The sequence below is a fragment of the Theropithecus gelada genome, unplaced genomic scaffold (genome assembly GCF_003255815.1).
Source record: "Theropithecus gelada isolate Dixy unplaced genomic scaffold, Tgel_1.0 HiC_scaffold_15989, whole genome shotgun sequence".
NCBI lineage: Eukaryota > Metazoa > Chordata > Mammalia > Primates > Cercopithecidae > Theropithecus > Theropithecus gelada.
The window spans coordinates 2045296-2064354 of record NW_020257756.1 but is presented as its reverse complement, the minus strand read 5'-3'; the positions used below and the strand labels follow the sequence as shown (position 1 = coordinate 2064354).

The following is a 19059-nucleotide window of genomic DNA, read 5'->3' as shown; positions in this document are numbered from 1 at the left end:
ATAAACAGCTCTATGATAGTGTGTGTTAGTCTGTTTGTGGCACAATAAGGAAACTGGCATAATTATATGCTTTTGGAGAGAATAGAAGGTTAGATATAATAGAAGGTGGCATATGAAAGATAGAAGTTTGGATTTATTATGGTTAATAAACCACTTGGATTCTTGATCCTGGAAACTTCACATTATGAATATGCATTAACCGTTGATTATCCTATTTTAGGGTAAAATGGAGGGTAAAACACTGGAAGGAGGCTGACCGGTTAAGACCTTAACCTCAATCCATATATGAAATAAGATTCAGATTTATAAATATTTATGTAGGCAGACATCTGGCATTTTTGTTTACTTGTGTAATTTCAGTTAATTGATCAATTATAATGGACGATCAGGGATCTCCTACTAAGTTTAGTGCAGTACATTCGGGCTTATAGAAGAAATATCCTTAGAGCGTTGGAAAGTCAAGTGACTTGTGAAACTAGTAGAGAATACAGTACTTTATATTTTTTTATTTTTTGAGACGGTGTCTTGCTCTGTTGCCCAGGCTGGAGTGCAGTGGGACGATCATGGCTCACTGTACCCTCCAGCTCCCAGGTTCAGGGGATTCTCCTGCCTCAACTTCCTGAGTAGCTGGTATTACAGGCATGTGCCACTATGCCCGGTTAATTTTTGTATATATTTTTAAGTGGAAACAGGGTATTACCATGTTGGCCAGACTGATCTTGAACTCCCGATCTCGAATGATCTACCTGGCTCAGCCTCCCAAAATGCTGGGATTACAGGCATGAGCCACTGCACCAGGCCCCGACATCAGTTAATTTTTTTTTTCAACGACCTTAACTAATTATGTTCTAAAATTTATGTTTAGTTGTCTGGATTTCAAATACTTTCTTTTCTTTTTTTTTTTTTTTTTTTTGAGACAGAGTCTCACTGTGTCACGCAAGCTGGAATGTAGTGGTGCGATCTCTGCTCACTGCAAGCTCCCCCTCCTGGGTTCACGCCATTCCCCTACCTCAGCCTCCCAAGTAGCTGGGACTGCAGGTGCCCACCACCATGCCCGGCTAATTTTGTTTTTGTATTTTTAGTAGAGATGAGGTTTCACTCTATTAGCCAGTATGGTCTGGATCTCCTGACTTCGTGATCCACCCCCACTCGGCCTCCCAAAGTGCTGGGATTACAAGTGTGAGCCACCGCGCCTGGCCTGGAATTTCAAATATTTTCTAATAGAAACATTAGAATATTAATTCATTCTGAATACTGAGCACAGTGTGCAAATTGTTCTAGGAGCTTAATATTCATCAATGAACAAGTAGACATTCCTGCTGTTTATTATTATTAGCATTAATAATCTAAGATACTATATAGTGTACTTTTAATACAGATTACACCCTCACTACTAGAAATACTACTGGTAGAAATACTACTAGTGAAGGACTAATGTGTATTAAAAGTACATTATATAGTATCTTAGATTATTAGTGCTAATTAAAAATAGCACAACTGGGGGATCTGTTAGTTAAGTGACATTAAGAAGGTGACATTGAAGGGCAGGAAAGTTAATTCCACAGATACCTGGATGAAGGGGTGGCCTGCCCCTTCACACCTGCGGGTATTTCTCGTCAGGTGGGACGAGAGACTGAGAAAAGAAATAAGACACGGAGACAAAATATAGAGAAAGAACAGTGGGCCCAGGAGACCGGCGCTCAGCATATGGAGGACCTGCACCGACACCAGTGTGTGAGTTCCCTCAGTATTTATTGATTACTATTTTCACTGTCTCAGCAAGGGGCATGTGGCAGGAGAACAGGGTGATAGTGGGGAGAAGGTCAGCAAAAAAACATGTGAGCAAAGGTATCTGTCACAAATAAGTTCAAGGGAAGGTACTATGCCTGGATGTGCACGTACACCAGATTTATGCTTCTCTCCACCCAAACATTTCAGTGTAGTAAAGAAGAACAGAGCAGCATTACCGCCAGCATATCTCGCCTCCAGCCACAGGGCAGTTTTCTTCTATGTCAGAATAGAACAAATGTACAATTGGGTTTTATACCTCGAGACATTCTGTTCCCAGGGGCATGCAGGAGACAGAGGCCTTCCTCTTACCTCAACCACAAGAGGCCTTCTTTCCTCTTTTACTAATCCTCCTCAGCACAGACCCTTCACGGGTGTCAGGCTGGGGGACGGTCAGGTCTTTCCCATCCCATGAGGCCATATCTCAGGCTGTCTCAGTAGGGAGAAACCTTGGACAGTACCCGGCTTTCCTGGGCAGAGGTTCCTGCGGCTTTCCGCAGTGCATTGTGCTACTGGTTAATCGAGAATGGAGAATGGTGATGACTGTAAACATACTGTTAACAAGGCACATCCTGCCCAGCCCTAGATCCCTTAAACCTTGATACCATACAACACATGTTTCTGTGAGCACAAGGCTGGGGCTAAAGTTACAGATTAACAGCATCTCAAGGCAAAACAGTTGTTCAGGGTACAGATCTTTTTTTTTTTTGAGACAGAGTCTCATTCTGTCACCCAGGCTGGAGTGCAATGGCGAGATCTCGGCTCGCTGCAACCTCTGCCTCTCGGGTTCAAGCGATTCTCCTACCTCAGCCTCCTGAGTAGCTGGGACTACAGGTGCCTGCCACCACACCCAGCTAATTTTTTGTATTTTTAGTAGAGATGGGGTTTCACTGTGTTAGCCAGGATGGGCTTGATCTCTTGACCTCATGATCCCCCTGCCTCAGCCTCCTAAAGTGCTGGGATTACAGGCGTGAGCCACCACGCCCGGCCATGGTACAGATCAAAATGGAGTTTCTTATGTCTTTTCTACATAGACACAGTAACAGTCTGATCTCTCTTTCTTTTCCCTACACCTGGAGAAGAACATTCTGTGCAGGGAATTGCCAGTGCAAAGACCTATGTTCATCTAAAGTTTGAGGTCAAATGTGACTGCTGTTCAGTAACCCTAGTTGACTATCAATAGTTGTTGAATGAATATAAAAAGTGAAGGAATGAGTTTGGGGGGGAAGGGAAGCTATTTATCCTGAGTATATTTAATAATGGAAGCTGACTAGGTTGGAATGCAGAGTTACTATAGCCTAAGTTGCTACTATAACCGGATTGGATAAAATGAAAAAACAGATCCATTATCTTGACTTTGGATTCAGAGTTAATGGTTTGACAGGAGGATGTTGCCTGTGACTTTGTTTTCTCAATTTCCATGACACTTTTACTTAGAGTGCAAGTCCTCCATACCCTCTCAGCCCTCAGGTGAAGTTAACGTAACAGTGGTTGGGTAGCCCAATGGAGTGCTCTAAGAAAGGCTTCTTTTCTTTCTGGAATTAAATATCCCATGATGGTATATTAAGCATACTGTCTTCATTGAATATGGCAGAAGAGAACAAGATTTTTATAATCCAGAGCTAGGTATTAGCACACTTCTAAATGAAGCATGTATTCTCCACACTGAGTTCTAATTCTGTTCTCTGCCTAATTGTGATGTAGAGGGTCCTTCTATTTTTCTGTTGGTTGTTCAGTTTGCATATCTTGTTGGGGGCTTAGATAACTTTTCTGGAGTACCGTTGAAACTGCACTGATATGCGGAGACGTAGTGATGATGTGGCAGGTAGCAGGATCACTCACTGGGAGTCTATTTTCATCACTAACTGGTCAATTTCCTAAGCCTGGATAATACCATAAACAACATATGCCACTAATCAGGAAGCTTGCTGTACTTATCAGCTATTTTTAAATCCTTTGAAAATTACAAGATTCTATCATGGGGGCAACATGGTAAGACATGACTTGATGAAAAATAAAATTAGCCAGGTGTGGTGGTATTCCTGTGGTTCCAGCTACTAGGGAGGCTGAGTTGGGAGGATCGCTTGAGCCCATGAGGTCAAGGCTATGGTGAGGTGTGTTTGCCTCACTGCATTCCCGCCTGGGCAACAGAGTGAGACCTTGTCTAAGGAAAATAAAGAAAAAGAAAATTGCAAGTTTCCATTTGAATGTAAGGTGAAATGAGTGTATTCTGTCTTCTAATTACCGTAGGAGATGGTAATTTTCATCATACTGAACTATGGAGGTATTTTGAAGCCTGTGTTTATAATAACAGCTAACAAACAACCTTAAACATCTAGTACAATCTCAGAGATAAGGATAAGAGAGACGACCTGCCCAGCTCTCAACTGGCAAAACTCTAGACTAGAATTCTAGGACTAGAATTCTCTTATTATAATTTTGTTTTTATGAAACTTGGGTGACCTCTGGTGGCCAAAATAATATCTTCTATTTTCAAGAGTGTGTTTGAAGGGAGTTTGGCTTGAGAGTTCTGTTTACACAATTAATGAAGGTTTAATTATTTCTCTATATTGGTTGGTTTATACAGACACAAATCTTTATGTCTGTATTTCCCCCCCTTACAGGAAATTGTTGAAAACGTTAAATTTGATTCCTAAAAGGACTCAAGTAAGTATGGTATAGTAGTATTTAATATAGTAGTTATTGTTACATTTTTTGTGGGACACCAGTAAATTTTAATATTTCAGTATTAAACGACATAGTATTTCTTTAGAACTCTTATTGTTTATTTTTCTCATTTATTACAAAACCTTATTTTTATTTACATTCTCCTTTAGTGTATTAATTTACATTAATCATTTTTACCATCACTTCACATGTTATGCTTATTGAATGATTTTCAGGAACTTTAAAAACAGTTACATACTTTTGTAATACATAATAGTATGTATACATTGTGCAGTAAAATATTCATCCTCTGCCCAGCTACCTAGTTCTCCCCAGAGGTAATTGCTGTTACATTCTCTTGTTGTTACTCCCAGGAGTAGTCTGTACATATGCATATATATTCATACCTGGCCTTTTTACTGTGCTTTTCTTTGCTTAGCAGTGTGTCTTGGCAGTCTTTTCATATTGTTACTGGGGTTACTTTTCTTTGAAATGGTTTGCAAAAATACTTCTTTTGTATAAATGTAACTGATTGGTCAATTTACAAAAGGAGTACAAAATATTCCTTTTGTATAAATGTAACTGATTGGTTCAGCAATTTAATTTGTGCTATTTTGATGAATATTTTAAGTTCCTTTCAATCTTTGCTATGCAAAGGTGTACAATTATACCTAGAATTAGAATTGCCAGGTCAAAGCATATGTGTTTTTAAAATTTTAATAAATATTGCCAAATTCTTCCCAATCTGTACCAGTTATACTTCCTTTTTTTAAAACTTTTTTATTTTTATTTTATTTATTTATTTTTTTGAGACGGAGTCTCACTCTGTTGCCCACGCTGGAGTGCAGTGGCACGATCTTGGCTCACTGCAAGCCCTGCCTCCCGGGTTCATGCCATTCTCTTGCCTCAGCCTTTTTACGGAGCTGGGACTATAGGTGCCCGCCACCACACCCGGCTAATTTTTTGTATTTCTAGTAGAGACGGGCTTTCACCGTGTTAACCAGGATGTTCTTGATCTCCTGACCTCGTGATCCACCCTCCTCGGCCTCCCAAAGTGCTGGGATTACAGGCGTGAGCCACCGCGCCTGGCCAACTTCCTTTATTAACCTATGTAAGTGTTGCTTTCTTTAATCTCATCACTGCAGTTGGATTTTTGCAGAGCTTTTGGATGAAAATAAGTATGCCATTATAGTTTTGGTTTTCATCTTCTTTATTTTGAAGGAGGTTGAACATCTTTTCAAAAGATTTTTAAGAGCCATTTGTATTTTTTTGTGAACTGTTTGCTCATATGTCTGTTTTTCTTCTGGGTATAGCTATTGATGTTTTCCCTCTTTGATTTGATTTTAATTCATTGCTATTACTATTTCTCTGTACTGTATCTTAAAAAGGATAAAATCTAACTCTTTAGACTGAAACCTTTAGTGGATTCAGTAAAGGTGGTGGAGGAGGAGTAATGTTGACAATTTACTTCCCTTTCAAGCTTCCATAAATTCTTGCACCTAAAAGACTGATTGCTTGGAATCATACATTATTAAATGAGGTCTTTTTGTAGACAGAAAATTCAGTTTTATTCATGCATAATGTTAAAAGCTAATTTTTTTCTCTTGAATGTGTGTTTTGAGAAAAAGTTAATTTTTGATTTAAAGTAAGTTTTCCTAGGCATCTTTGGCTAGCTAATTCATTATATTGGATCTGTTTGTATTATAAAATATTATAGGTATGTTTTTACAGAGAAAATTGGTTGCTTTACTATAATAACATAAAAAAAAAAAAGTTCCACCCTTCTTGCAGCCTTTAATTTTTCCTTAACCTAAACTAACTGAACCATTAGAATTCTATAGCTATTCTGTACTGCCAAGATGGAATAGCGATCTGTTTCCCTCTCCCTCAGTATTACATTATAAGGAGCCACCAAAAATCTTTTGACATTAAGTCTTTTTTGAAATGTACTGAAAGGCACTAACTTACTACCTGGACCATTTTCGTTTCTTGCTCATGGTGGTTCTTCTACACATCAGGATGGTTCACCGTTCTTGCCTTAGAACCTGCTCCATGATTACTTTACTTTCTCCTGATTCTTCTCTGTTAACCATTTGTCATCCACTCCAGAAGTTGTCAAGCTACTGCCTGCAAGCGCTAGCCTGTTTTTGTAAATACAGTTTACACATTCATACATTTATGTATATTGTCTGTGGCTGGAGATTTGAGTAGTTGTAAAAGAGATCTGTGACCTACAAGGCTGAAAATATTTGTCTGATCTTTTGCAGAAAAATTTGCCAAGTTCTGATTTATAGTATTGCCATTTCATATAAATGATCTCTTTTCCTGTACCCTATTCTCATCTCTTGTTTGCCTTGTTTACCTTGTCTTTTGTCTGTTCAGTTTCTATTTTCATCTCTTCTTGTGGCTGTATAGCCTTGAATTCTTTAACACTGTATTCACCCTCTACCCAGAATGTATCAGCTGTCAAAGTAGGAAGCATTTATGTAAAGAATACACCCTCCCACCCCCACTTCTTTGAATCCCAAACCTGAAAAATGTTGATGGAACTTTTAATTTCACATTTTGTGAGGCGGCCTTTGCATTAAAATAAATTTATAGCATTAAAAAAATCAGGAGTGGTTTCTTTCAGGGATTGTTGAGTGTGTTTTTGCAGGATTGTTCATTTAACACATTTTTCAGTTAAAAACACATTATTTAACATAGAGTAGATATGTATTAAATGAAGACTGTAGAAAAGCAAAAAACTAATGTTATTTATACAAACTATTCACCAACAAATAGAAATAGCTTTGCTTATCAGCCATTTAAACTGTTCATTAAAATGAATCATTTCTATTTTTTGCTATGGGAGAATGAAGAAGTATTTGTGGTCTGAAGTATTATGGATTTTCCTCCCATAATTGGTGGCAATAATCTCTTTGAAGCTTTAAATAGTCTTGCCTAAGAAGGAAGATAGGGCTTTCTCTATTTTTTTTTTTTTTAAAGAAAATCTCAATTATTTGGAAGAAACATTTTTCCTTTTGGTCACTTTCATTTTTTTTCCCCCCCTTAAGATCTCTGGAAAATATTTGTGTTGGAAAGTAATCATTTACTCCTTCCTATCTTTTCTGTTACTTCCTAGTATCATAAAAACCATAATTCTTTTTCTTTCCCTTTAGTGGCTTACAGAAGAGACGAAATGTGGTCTGAGGGACGATATGAATATGATAGAATTCCGAGAGAACGAGCACCTCCTCGAAGTCATCCCAGTGTAAGTTACTCCTACATATTGAATGATTAAAAAACCTAGTGTCTGAGTTAATTTGATAGACCAAAGCTAGGCCAAGTGTCAGAAATTTACCAGTGTAGGTTACAAAAGAGATCAAGCTTATCTTTTAAAAGTTAAAAGCTCGAAAATAAAAGACAACGTTTTATTTAAGTAGAAAACTTATTATTTATATTTCTTGTTTAAGTTAAAATGAAAGGTTTATATTTAATTTAATTTGTGGACAAAATTACAGATTTTATAAAGATTATACCATCAGTTAACAAAGAAGTATTTGAGTACCTGCTCCTGCTGTTATTGGCTGTTACCTGTTTTTTTTCTATATTCCTAAAAATGTTACAAATTGAATATATGAAATTCTAAAAGTAGGCTTTCATTCTAAGAGAGGGGAACTCTCTTCCTAGCATGGAAACATGTTAATATCCCTTGTTAGGATTGCTGCAGGTATGCTGTCCTGTGGTCAGGCAGTCTGGATGGTAAGTAAGAATGCCTTGAGGCTCAGGGTCAGGCAGACAGGCAGCTTCTGGTGTGCTCTCCTACTTCTTGTCTCTTTGTTGCTCTGGGAATTGGGGATTTTGAGCCAAGTCTTTTCTGAGCCCAAAGAACTTAGAAAAGTTTACTATTTTTTCTATTTTTGTTTACTATTTCCAGTGCTACATCTAGTACTTAGCAGGTAATAGAAGCTCAATATTTATTTGAGTGACTATGTGTACTGACTCCCCAGAATCCCCTATGGAGGTCTAAAGGAGGGTTTGGGGAAGGTCAAAAGCTAACTTAAACTTTTGCACAGACCCATTCTAAGCACCAAGGGACTAAGGTTGTGGTGATGGTATATGAATATATTATAGATTCATTATATACCATCAGAAGCCACAAATATTTATTTCTATTTTAGTTATTTTTTACTTATGTCACATTTAATCCTATAGCCCACTTCGATGGGTGGTATCGTCTTTAGGTTTGTCATTGTCCTAAATTACAGTCCAGGTTGGGGTTATTTAAAATGATTTAAGATGGAACAAATAAAGATGCCCATTATAGTTCAGGATGGCCAGACTTAATTATTACTATATGTCATTTATTTCCAGGTTAATTTGTAGACTTTATGTTTTTAATCAAAATCCCAGTGTTTTTATTTATATTTTTTACTTAATAAGGTTATTCTGTAGTTTACTTGTAGGGAAAAGGGATGACTTTTTTCTTTATTTCCCCTCTTCCCTCTGCCACTCTGCCAAGGATATATCCCATTAGGAATTTTTCTTTTCCTTTTTTTTTTTCCGAGATGGAGTTTCACTCTTGTCACCCAGGCTGGAGTGCAGTGGCGCAGTCTCGGCTCACTGCAACATCCACCTCCTGGGTTCAAGCAATTCTTCTGTCTCAGCCTCCTGAGTAGCTGGGATTACAGGCATCCGCCACCACACTTGGCTAATTTTTGTATTTTCAGTAGAGACGTGGTTTCACCATGTTGACCAGGCTGGTCTCAAACTCTTGACCTCAGGTGATCTGCTCACCTTGGCCTCCCAGAGTTCTGGGATTACAGGCATAAGCCACCATGCCCAGCCTCTTTTCTTTTTTTTGAGGCAGTCTTACTCTGTAGCCCAGGCTGGAGTGCAGTGGTGCAATCTTGGCTCACTACATCCTCTACTTCCCGGGTTCAAGCAATTCCTGTGCCTCAGCCTCCTGAGTAGCTAGGATTGCATGCCACCATGCCTGGCTTTTTAAAAATTTTATTTATTTATTTTTTTGAGATGGAGTCTCACTCTCTTGCCCAGGCTGTCATGCAGTGGTACATTCTTGGCTCACTGCAACCTCTGCATCCTGGGTTCAAGCAATTCTCCTGCCTCAGCCTCCCGAGCAGCTGGGACTACAGGCATAAGCCACCACGCCTGGCTGATTTTTGTATTTTTAGTAGAGATGGGGTTTCACCATGTTGGCCAGTCTGGTCTCAAATTCCTGACCCCAAGTGATCCACCTCCTTCAGCCTCCCAAAGTGCTGGGATTACAGGTATCAACCACTGCCACTGCTACCCACATACAATTTTTGTATTTTTAGTAGAGACAGGGTTTTGCCATGTTGGCCAGGCTGGTCTCGAACTCCTGGCCTGAAGTGATCCGTCTGCCTTGGTCTCTCAAGTGCTGGGATTACATGCGTCAGCCACCACTCCCGGCCCCATTAGGAATTTTAAATTCTGTGTTTTGAAGGTACTTAAAAGGGTTTTCTGTATGGTTATGCCATCAACTGGGCACCAGTCTGTAGGATTATGTGCTTTATTACTTTGGGGCTGAGGAAAGCAGGTTATTGTATTGATTTAAGATTGTAAAATAAGTGGTGGACCCAGGGAGATAAGGATGTTGATGGTGCTAACCCAGAGAATTATTGAAGTAATACGCCATTTGTTATGGGCTGATAAAGAGAGTGAGGCTGAGAGGGACAGGAGATTGAAAGAAATGAGTGGTTGAGGGACAGGAAAGGCTTAGGGAAGGCTTTGGTGTGGCAGAAAGATAGGTAATCAGTATTTTAGAGTGTGGGATTTCCAAGATGGAACAATTTTGAGTGAAGTTCAGTGTGTGACAATGAGAATAGAGAGCTAGTGTAAGTTATTGGAGTTGAGAGCAAGGAGACTCTTAGACTTTAGATTTGTGATTTAGATCAGAAGCTCTCAATCCTTGCTGTATATTAAGATTTCCTGGAGAGCTCTTCAGTACCATTGTATGGGTTCCGTCTTAGATAATTAAATTTTCGTCTCTGTGGGTGTGATGTGGACCTCGGTATTGTTTAAAAGTTTAAGTGATTCTTACATGCAGAATTTAAAAAATACAGATGTATATGAATTGAAGTCATTGATAGTGACAGGAGTTGAGGTAAAAATGACAGGTGATGGAAATCTTTAATGAATCAGCATATTGTGGAAAAATCTAAACAAAACCAAACATTTTCATTTAATACTATCTGTGTTTGTGTAAATATGAAACAGGCTTCTTATTCCTCATAATTTTATCAGAAGTAAGCAGGTGGGGAGATATGTTTTATAACACCATTGTCCTTAAAATCAGACTAGATGTATTCAGCTGTCTCTTAAATGCCTAAAGGTAAACCTTACTTCCTTAAGTCAACTGACTGCTTGGTTCCTCATGGAGGAGCCTAGATTGTTTTTCTCTTTTTGAGAGCACAGGACCTGAGCAGACCTTTTGCGGTTCATTTCTCTCCTTTTTCTTCAATTCCATTAGATTGGTCTTTCTGTTCCCCCAATCAGCCTCTCCTAGTTTATACAAATCCTTCTTTCTGTATTTCCATATACCTCCTTCCCAAGACTCAGGTCCTTTTATTTCTGGTGCATTCTTTCTTTTCTGGTACATTTTTTTCTGGTACATTTTTGGGGCTTATTTTGGTTAGTAATTTAAAGCCTTCTCTTTCCCTCAATAGGGAAATAAATGGCTCTTGAAAATCATCCCCTGTGCCTTCTGTGTTACATCTGCATCTTAGTTAAATAAAGCATAGATTCTTAACCTTTTTTTGTGCTATGGATCCCTATAGCAGTCTGGTGAAGCCTATGTATCCCTTCTCAGAATAACAGTTTTAAACCTATAAATAAAATGCACAGAACTAAGTGCACTTACATTCGAGAATGATTATCAAACTATTAAAAACCAAATTTGTGATCTAGTAATAGAGTTAATTCTTTAGTAGGCCATTAAATATCAAAAGCTAGTGGTGGCGGTTTCATTGCTGTAATTTTAAAGTAGTGATGAGTGTTCCAAATGATATTTTGCAATACCTGTAACAGCTAGCTGTAACATGGCATAAAATTATCTGTGATTTCTGTTAATAACGAAGTCACAGATACATCCACTGCTGTTGTTTTTATCTAAAGTTAGTTGAAAAAAGTAGTTTTGTATTTACATCTGATTTAATGGACCCACTGAATCTTTGGGTTAAAGTAGTTGAACTAGAAATGTAAATAGTTATATTTTCTTACTTTTAATCTAATGAAAATATAACTTATTAAAAGTTTTGAGGCTGAATACAGTGGCTCATGCCTATAATCTGAGCATTTTGGGAGTCCAAGGTAGGAGGATCACTTGAGCCCAGGAGTTTGAGACCAGCCTGGGCAACAGTGTGAGACCCTGTCTCTACAAAAACTTTTAAAAATTAGCCACGGATGGTGGTGCATGCCTGTAGTCCCACCTACTAGGGAAGCTGAGGCAGGAAGATGGCTTGAGCCCAGGAAGTTGAGGCTGCAGTGAGCCGTGTTTTGTGCCACTGAGCTCAAGCCTGGGCAACAGAGGGAGAGATCCTGTCTCAAAAAAAAAAAGGAAAAATTTTTTTCAAAATATTCGCTTAGATAATCTAATGTTATTTTAAAAACCATATTAGCGTATTATATTGGTATATATGAGAAAGTTCATAAGAAGCATTATTTGTAAGAGCGTCAAACTGGCAACAAACCAGATGTCCAACAGCAAAGTTGATTGTTTAAATTATACACCAATGAGAATAAATGGGCTACTCCCAGGTGCAACAACATGGATAAACTTCACAAACATAATATTAAAAGAAAGAAGTCAGTCACAAGAGTTTATTCTGCATGTTTTATTTTATGTAACATTCCAGAACAAGTGAAAGTGGTTTCTTCTGGGAAGAGGAAGTAGTGACTGGGAGACCGCACAATGAACGATTTTGCTGCGCTAGGAATATTCTCTTAATCTGGGTGGTACTTACACCTTGTGAAAATTTATCCAGCAATACATTTGTGATTTGTACACTTTTTTGTATGTATGTCATACCTCCAAAGTTTTGAAAAGGCAGATTATTTTTTTCAAGATGTAAAACTAGTTAAGTTGGTAACCCACTATTATTAGTGCCTGGAAGAGAGGAAGGTAACATTCTATTTTGTTTTGTATATTTGAATCCTGTTCTTTATCAAAAAACAATTTTACTGCATTTCTCTCCCTTTTTTTCTTTTTTTTTTTTTTGAGATGGAGTCTTACTCTGTTGCCCAGGCTGGAGTGCAGTGGCATAATCTCAGCTCACTGCAACCTCTGCCTCCCGGGTTTAAGTGATTCTCATGCCTCAGCCTCCCTGAGTAGCTGGGGTTACAGGCGCCCATCACCACGCCCAGTTATTTTTTGTATTTTTAGTAGAGATGGGATTTTGCCTTGTTGACCAGGCTGGTTTCGAACTCCTGACCTCAGGTGATCCACTCGCCTCGGCCTCCCAAAGTGCTGAGATTACAGGCGTGAGCCATCGCGCCCGGCTTCTCCCTTTTTTCTTAGTACACCCTTTGCCCCATTTATGATCAATTCTGATACAAAAGAAATGTATTTGAGGAACTACTAGATGTGACATAAAGTGCAATGTGAAGTGGTGACTGTTGGGAAGGTACCTTCTGTAGTAGTATGACCTCGTTAATAAAAGCAGCTGTTTTCTGAGTTTCTAGCCTTGATAAACCTGAAAAGACAATTGAACACTGATATACTTTGGTTTTGATGTTAAATTATACTTAATTTGAGTTTTGGCAATCTTATCCTCAGTGTACAGCTTAACAAATTTACCAGTCATTATTTTAGCACTTTATGGTATGCTTTTAAATTCTTTACGTATAAATAGTAAGTCACTTTTATAAGGGGCTTTCGCAGAAATTTTTATTTGGTCTTAAACTTGGGTAGGTAGGTGGAAGACTAAAGTTCAAAGAAGTGCACTACAGAGACTTTGTATGTAAATGTATACGCTTCTTCTATAGGAAGGAAATCAATCATCACAGAATATCTACACTTCCAGATACCTGTAAAGCTCTTGTTTTTAAAGCATACTTTCTGTCTTTAAACCTATAATTTCTATGAGCTTAGTTATCTGATTTCTTAACCTTTATCAAGTTTTGTGACAAAGTGGCATTTATTTATTCATTCATTCATTCATTCATTCATTCATTTGTACATACATACGCACAGGGTCTTGCTGTGTCACCCAGCTGAAGTGCAGTGGAGCAGCTATAGCTCACTGCAGCCTCAGACCCCTGGGCTCAAGCGATCTTCTCACCTTGGCTTCCCAAATTGGGATTACAGGCATGAGGTACCATGCCTGGCCCAGAATGGCTTTTAAATACATGTAAACTTCCACTTATAGGGGTCCAGCTTCTTAGCCTGTTGGGAAACAGGTAGGTAATATGGAACATTTTAATGAAGCCGCAACATAAAATGTCAGTTTTTCCATTAGCTTATTTGAAAATGGGAGAGAAGTTCCAGTTTCAGAATTTTTAAAAGTTGTAAAGTTTGGAAATTAGGATCAGAGCACTAGCAGTTTATATTCTGGACAATTACAATAGAGCTGGGGCTGAAGCAGTCCTATCTGCTTATCCCTCTTCGTTTTTCTGTTTCTTTAACAAATACATTATTTTACATTAAAAGTTTTTTCTGGTTTTGGCAGCAGCAGGGAGAACAATATTGACGAATAGTGATGTCAAGAGCAGGTTTTTTTTTTTGTCACATTTGTGGTAAATTTGAGTTACATAGTTAGTTTTTGTAATTAAGTAGTTAAATAACAATATTTACTTCCTTAGATTAATTGAATCTTTTTTATAATTCTTGTCGTTGTTTATTTCTCTCTCCTAGAGAGTTTAGCCAATCAAAAATAAATCCTTTAGTAAATCCAGAACATAATTTTGTAAGTATCTGAGCCTTTGTAGGGAATAGATGGGATGCATATCAGTTCCACTTGTTCTCAAATGTAAATGTACTCAAACCATAATCCAGAAATTTTTCTTTTGACCAACTTGACAGTCAAATCTACTTAATTTAGTAATTCAGTTATATAGATATTTCATATAACATTGTTTAAAATGTGTTAATGTTGAAATATTTTTTCTTTCCATTCTTATTTCATGAAACACTTTTATTCAAAATCTTCACAGGCATATTTAAATTTCTGTTCTTTTTATGCCCCACATTTTTTTATTATTTTATACAGTCATCAGTGTTCATGTAAATTTTCCCATGTACGTACCACTTCCCAATATTTTATTATGGAAGTTTTCAAACATACATCAGTCAAAAGAATTTTATAGTGACCATCCATATACTCTCCATTTAGACTCAACTATTAACATTTTACTAAACTTGCTTTATCATGTATTTATTCATGCTATTAATCCATCTATGTTTTTGAATACATTTCAGAGTAAATTGTGGACAACAGTATCCTTCCCATTAACTCCTCAAGCATACATATTATTAGCTAGAGTGCAATTTTTTTAATAGTTTTTTTAAATGGGAAAGTTACATACATGAAATGTAAAAAAAGTGTTTCTTTGCTGAGTTTGATTTAGTAATATTCCCTTGTGTAGAGTTGCCTTGAGAGGTGTTTTACTTTCTTTGCTGACAGAATTGCAAGGACTTAACTTTCTTTTTGTTGTCACTATTTTCAGAAGAAATGTGATCAATTTTTGGCTATGTTCTCTAATAACATGTCTTAGCTCTCTGGGTCAATACCAGTTTTCATGTTTTTGACCCACTGTCACCAAAAGACATTGGAATGACTCAGAAACACCAATATTTCATTGAAGAATCAGTGAGTGAAGTAAATCAACAAGTGCTACAATGGAAATGCGTGTTGTAGACTATAGGGATCAGAGTTAGGAAATCACAACCTTTGAAAGCAAAAGCCTACCAGCCTGTGTAATAGAATATTTTAGTTAGATATAGTTTGTATGGTACTTTTCTGTAAAAAGCATGTGATGCCAGGGTATAATATATATATATTATGGATGTGGTGCTTACTGTGTGCCAGGTGCTGTTCTAGGTGCTGGGAATAGAGCAGTAAATAAGACCAATAAGGTTTTTATAGGCTTACATTTGCATTGTAAGTTGATTGTGATAGGACATAATGGCGTTATTTACATATACCATTGTATTTACTTACTTCTTTGGTAGGTTAGTGTGTTTTAGTTGTTATTTGATGTTTTGTAAGGGGAAAAAAATCAAGCATATAATAACATTAATGTGATCAACTCCCAAAGGAGAAATCAATTATCAGCTTCTTTGCCAATCTTGTTTTGTCTATGCCTCTACCACTTTCTTTCCTCCTAGATTATTTTGAAGTAAATCCATGATACCACACTTCAGATGTCATTAAGTATTTCAGTATCTATTGCTAGAAGATAAAAATGTTTAGGGGGGATGGTCTTAATGCTTTTATATTAATACTTTCATTTTAAATTAAATTTTTTTTGTTAAAATGAGTAAATTTTAATGACATATTGGAAAAGAAATATTTTTAATGAAACATTTAATAATTTTTACCTAGTTAATTATGAGATTTAACCACCGTATGGATTTTTTTTTTTTTTTTTTTTTTGGAACAGAGTCTTGCTCTGTTGCCCAGGCTGGAGTGCAGTGGCATAATCTCGGCTCACTGCAACCTCTGCCTCCCAGGCTCAAGCAGTTCTTGTGCCTCAGCCTCCCAAATAGCTGGGATTACAGGTGCGTGCCACTACACCTGTTTAATTTCGTGTATTTTTAGTAGAGATGGGGTTTCACCATGTTAGCCAGGCTGGTCTTGAATTCCTAGCCTCAAGCTGATCTGCCCCCCCTCGACCTCCCAAAGTACTGGGATTACAGGTGTGAGCTACCATGCCCAGCCAGTGTGAAAAATTTGATACAGATTTTTATATTGAATCAAATAAAAACCTTCAACTTGGTGCTTTTACTTACTAAAATGAAAGCATTCCCTGTAACAGATAGTTATATTGGAATGTGTAGCAAATTAAGAAGTAGCTGATTATTTTCTAACAAAACCATTTCACCATTTGGAAAACTAGGTATTTTATTCTGACCAGATTCTCATTAACATAAGCAAACCGAAGAATTCTTATTACACACACTTAGAGGGTCTTGCAGTAGTAATCTTAGGGGTGAAACCTCACCCCTAAGATGATGACAGATTTGAAAGTTTAAATTTCATTGTAGTATAACTTTCCAAAAGTATTTAAGTTTATGTGCAAGTTTTTTTTTGTTTGTTTTTAATATCCTGCCAGAGTAGATAAATTATCAATAGATAGACCTTTTCTTTTAAATGAGCTACATGTACTTTTTATTTTTGGTCTGACTGATCATACCATTAATACTAACTTTGGAGTAGCAAATCCTATAAATTCTATGCATATTTTTTGGAAATGCTAGTAACATCCGCAGAAAATTCTGATCTTTTTGATAAGGATACTTATATAATCATTAATATGTAGATATATATTAATCAATATCTATGTTAGTATGTAGATATTTTTACTAATAAATAGAAGCAGTGAAAATTGATATCATTGATGGAGTAAATTGAGATTTTATATTTAAATTCAAGATTTGAAATATCTGCATTTGAAATAATAGAAACGTTTCAACTCCATTGAGTTTATTTTTTGATTAATTGAAAGTTACCCTGTTATTCTTAACCTTTTAAGATATTCTTTATAAGTCATAATTTTTATTTCTGGTTTGTATGTTATGGGGCCATTGTTTTCCAAGGTATTTTCCTGTTTTTTCTTTACATTTTTTATCTTTATTTACTTATTTTTAATATAAATTTTATTGGGTATATTTGAGATTTACAACATGATGTTAAGGGATACATATATAGATGCACATACACATGGATGCATATTCATAGTACAGTGGTTACTGTAGTGAAGGAGACAAACATTCATCATCTCACATAGCTATCTTTTTGTGTGATAAGGACACCTAAAATTTGTATATTTCACAAAAATTTCTAATACAGTACAATTTTATTAATTTTGGTCCTCATATTGTACATTAGATCTCTAGACTTATTCATCCTACTTATCTGATATTTTGTATTCCTTGACTTGCCTTTCCCCATTTCTTCCCCTACCTGTGGTAACCAGTTACCTCTATCTCTGTATTTGAGCTCTGTTTTGTTTTTTTTAAATTCCACATATAAATGACATCATGCAATATTTTTGTGTGTGTGTGTATCTGGCTTATTTCACTTAGCATAATGTCCTTCAGGTACATCCATGTGTCATAAATGGTAGTATCTCCCTCTTTTTGTAAGGATGAATAATATTCCACTAATATATTTATATACCAGATTTTCTCGATCCTTTTGTTCATCCATGGGAACTTAAGTTGTTTCTAAATTTGGCAATTGTGAATAATGCTGCAATGAACATGAGAGTGTGAATATCTTGAACAGGTGGTGATTGCATCACCTTTGGGTATACAATATACCCAAAAGAGGGATTACTGGGTCATGTGGTAGTTCTATTTTTACTTTCTCTAGGAATTTCCATACTGTTTTCTATAATGGCTGTACCAATCTACATTCCCACCAACAGTGTACTAGGGTTCTCTTTCCCTCATACCCTCGCCAACATTTGTTGTCTCTTGTCTTTCTGATCATAGCCATCCTTAAGGGTGTGAGGGGGTATCTCAATAGTGGTTTTAATTTGCATTTTCCCTATGGTTAGTGATGTCAAGCACCTTTTCATATACCTGTTGACCTTTTTTTTAAAAAAATATTATTACTTGGAGATGGGGTCTCACTCTGTTTTCTCAGGCTGGAGGAGTACAGTCACCAATCAGCTCACTGCAGCCTTGAACTCCTAGCCTCAAGGGATCCTTCCACCTTAGCCCCCCAAGTATCTGCGACTACAGGTGTGAGCAGCTGTGCCCAGCTGGCCTCGTTTTTTTTTTTTTTTCTTTTTTCTTTTTCTTTTCAACTATGCTAGCATCTTGGTGTAGTCAACACAGAGTTGGCATGAACCAGGGCCAGAATGCCAGTCAGCTATTGGCTACTGTTCTCCCAGCAGTGTAATGCTTGCCTAGGTACAAGGCAACCTAGGCAGCTGCCTACAGCTAGGGAGCTGGCCATTTTTATGTCTTGTTTGGAGAAATGCCTGTTCATGGTCTTTGTCCATTTTTAAATTGACTTTTTGCCAATATGTTTCTAAAATGGAGGTTCCAAACATATCAGTAGTACCTTAAGCCCGTGTACCTATGTTAGCATATAGAAAGGGAAATTACATGTTTACAGCTTAATGTGAGATTTGCGTAAGAATTTCAAACAGTATTGTTATTTCTATTCATGTCTGGCAATGCAGGTAATAAAAATACTCTTTGAATTTCAACAATATAATCTTTTTGAAAGGGCCAGGTGTGGTGGCTTATGCCTTTAATCCCAGCACTTTGGGAGGCCCAGGCAGGTGGATTACTTGAGGTCAGTAATTCAAGACCAGCCTGACTAATATGGTGAAACCCTGTCTCTACTAAAAATACAAAAATTAGCTGGGCATGGTAGCATGCACCTGTAATCACAACTACTCGGG

General features: G+C 37.1%; 1 protein-coding gene across 6 annotated transcripts in view; it reads left to right on the top strand.

Annotated features, from left to right (window-relative positions):
- LOC112617290 (periphilin-1) overlaps positions 1-19059 on the top strand; it is a 220306-nt gene that overhangs the window by 97646 nt on the left and 103601 nt on the right. For 5 of the 6 annotated variants that reach the window (XM_025374039.1, XM_025374042.1, XM_025374043.1 and 2 more), the window contains exon 2: positions 7617-7708. In XM_025374039.1, the coding sequence (XP_025229824.1) occupies positions 7617-7708 (92 nt within the window). Of the gene's footprint in view, positions 1-4412; positions 4456-7616; positions 7709-19059 lie in introns of all 6 variants that reach the window. The other variant, XM_025374045.1, reaches the window with a different exon arrangement.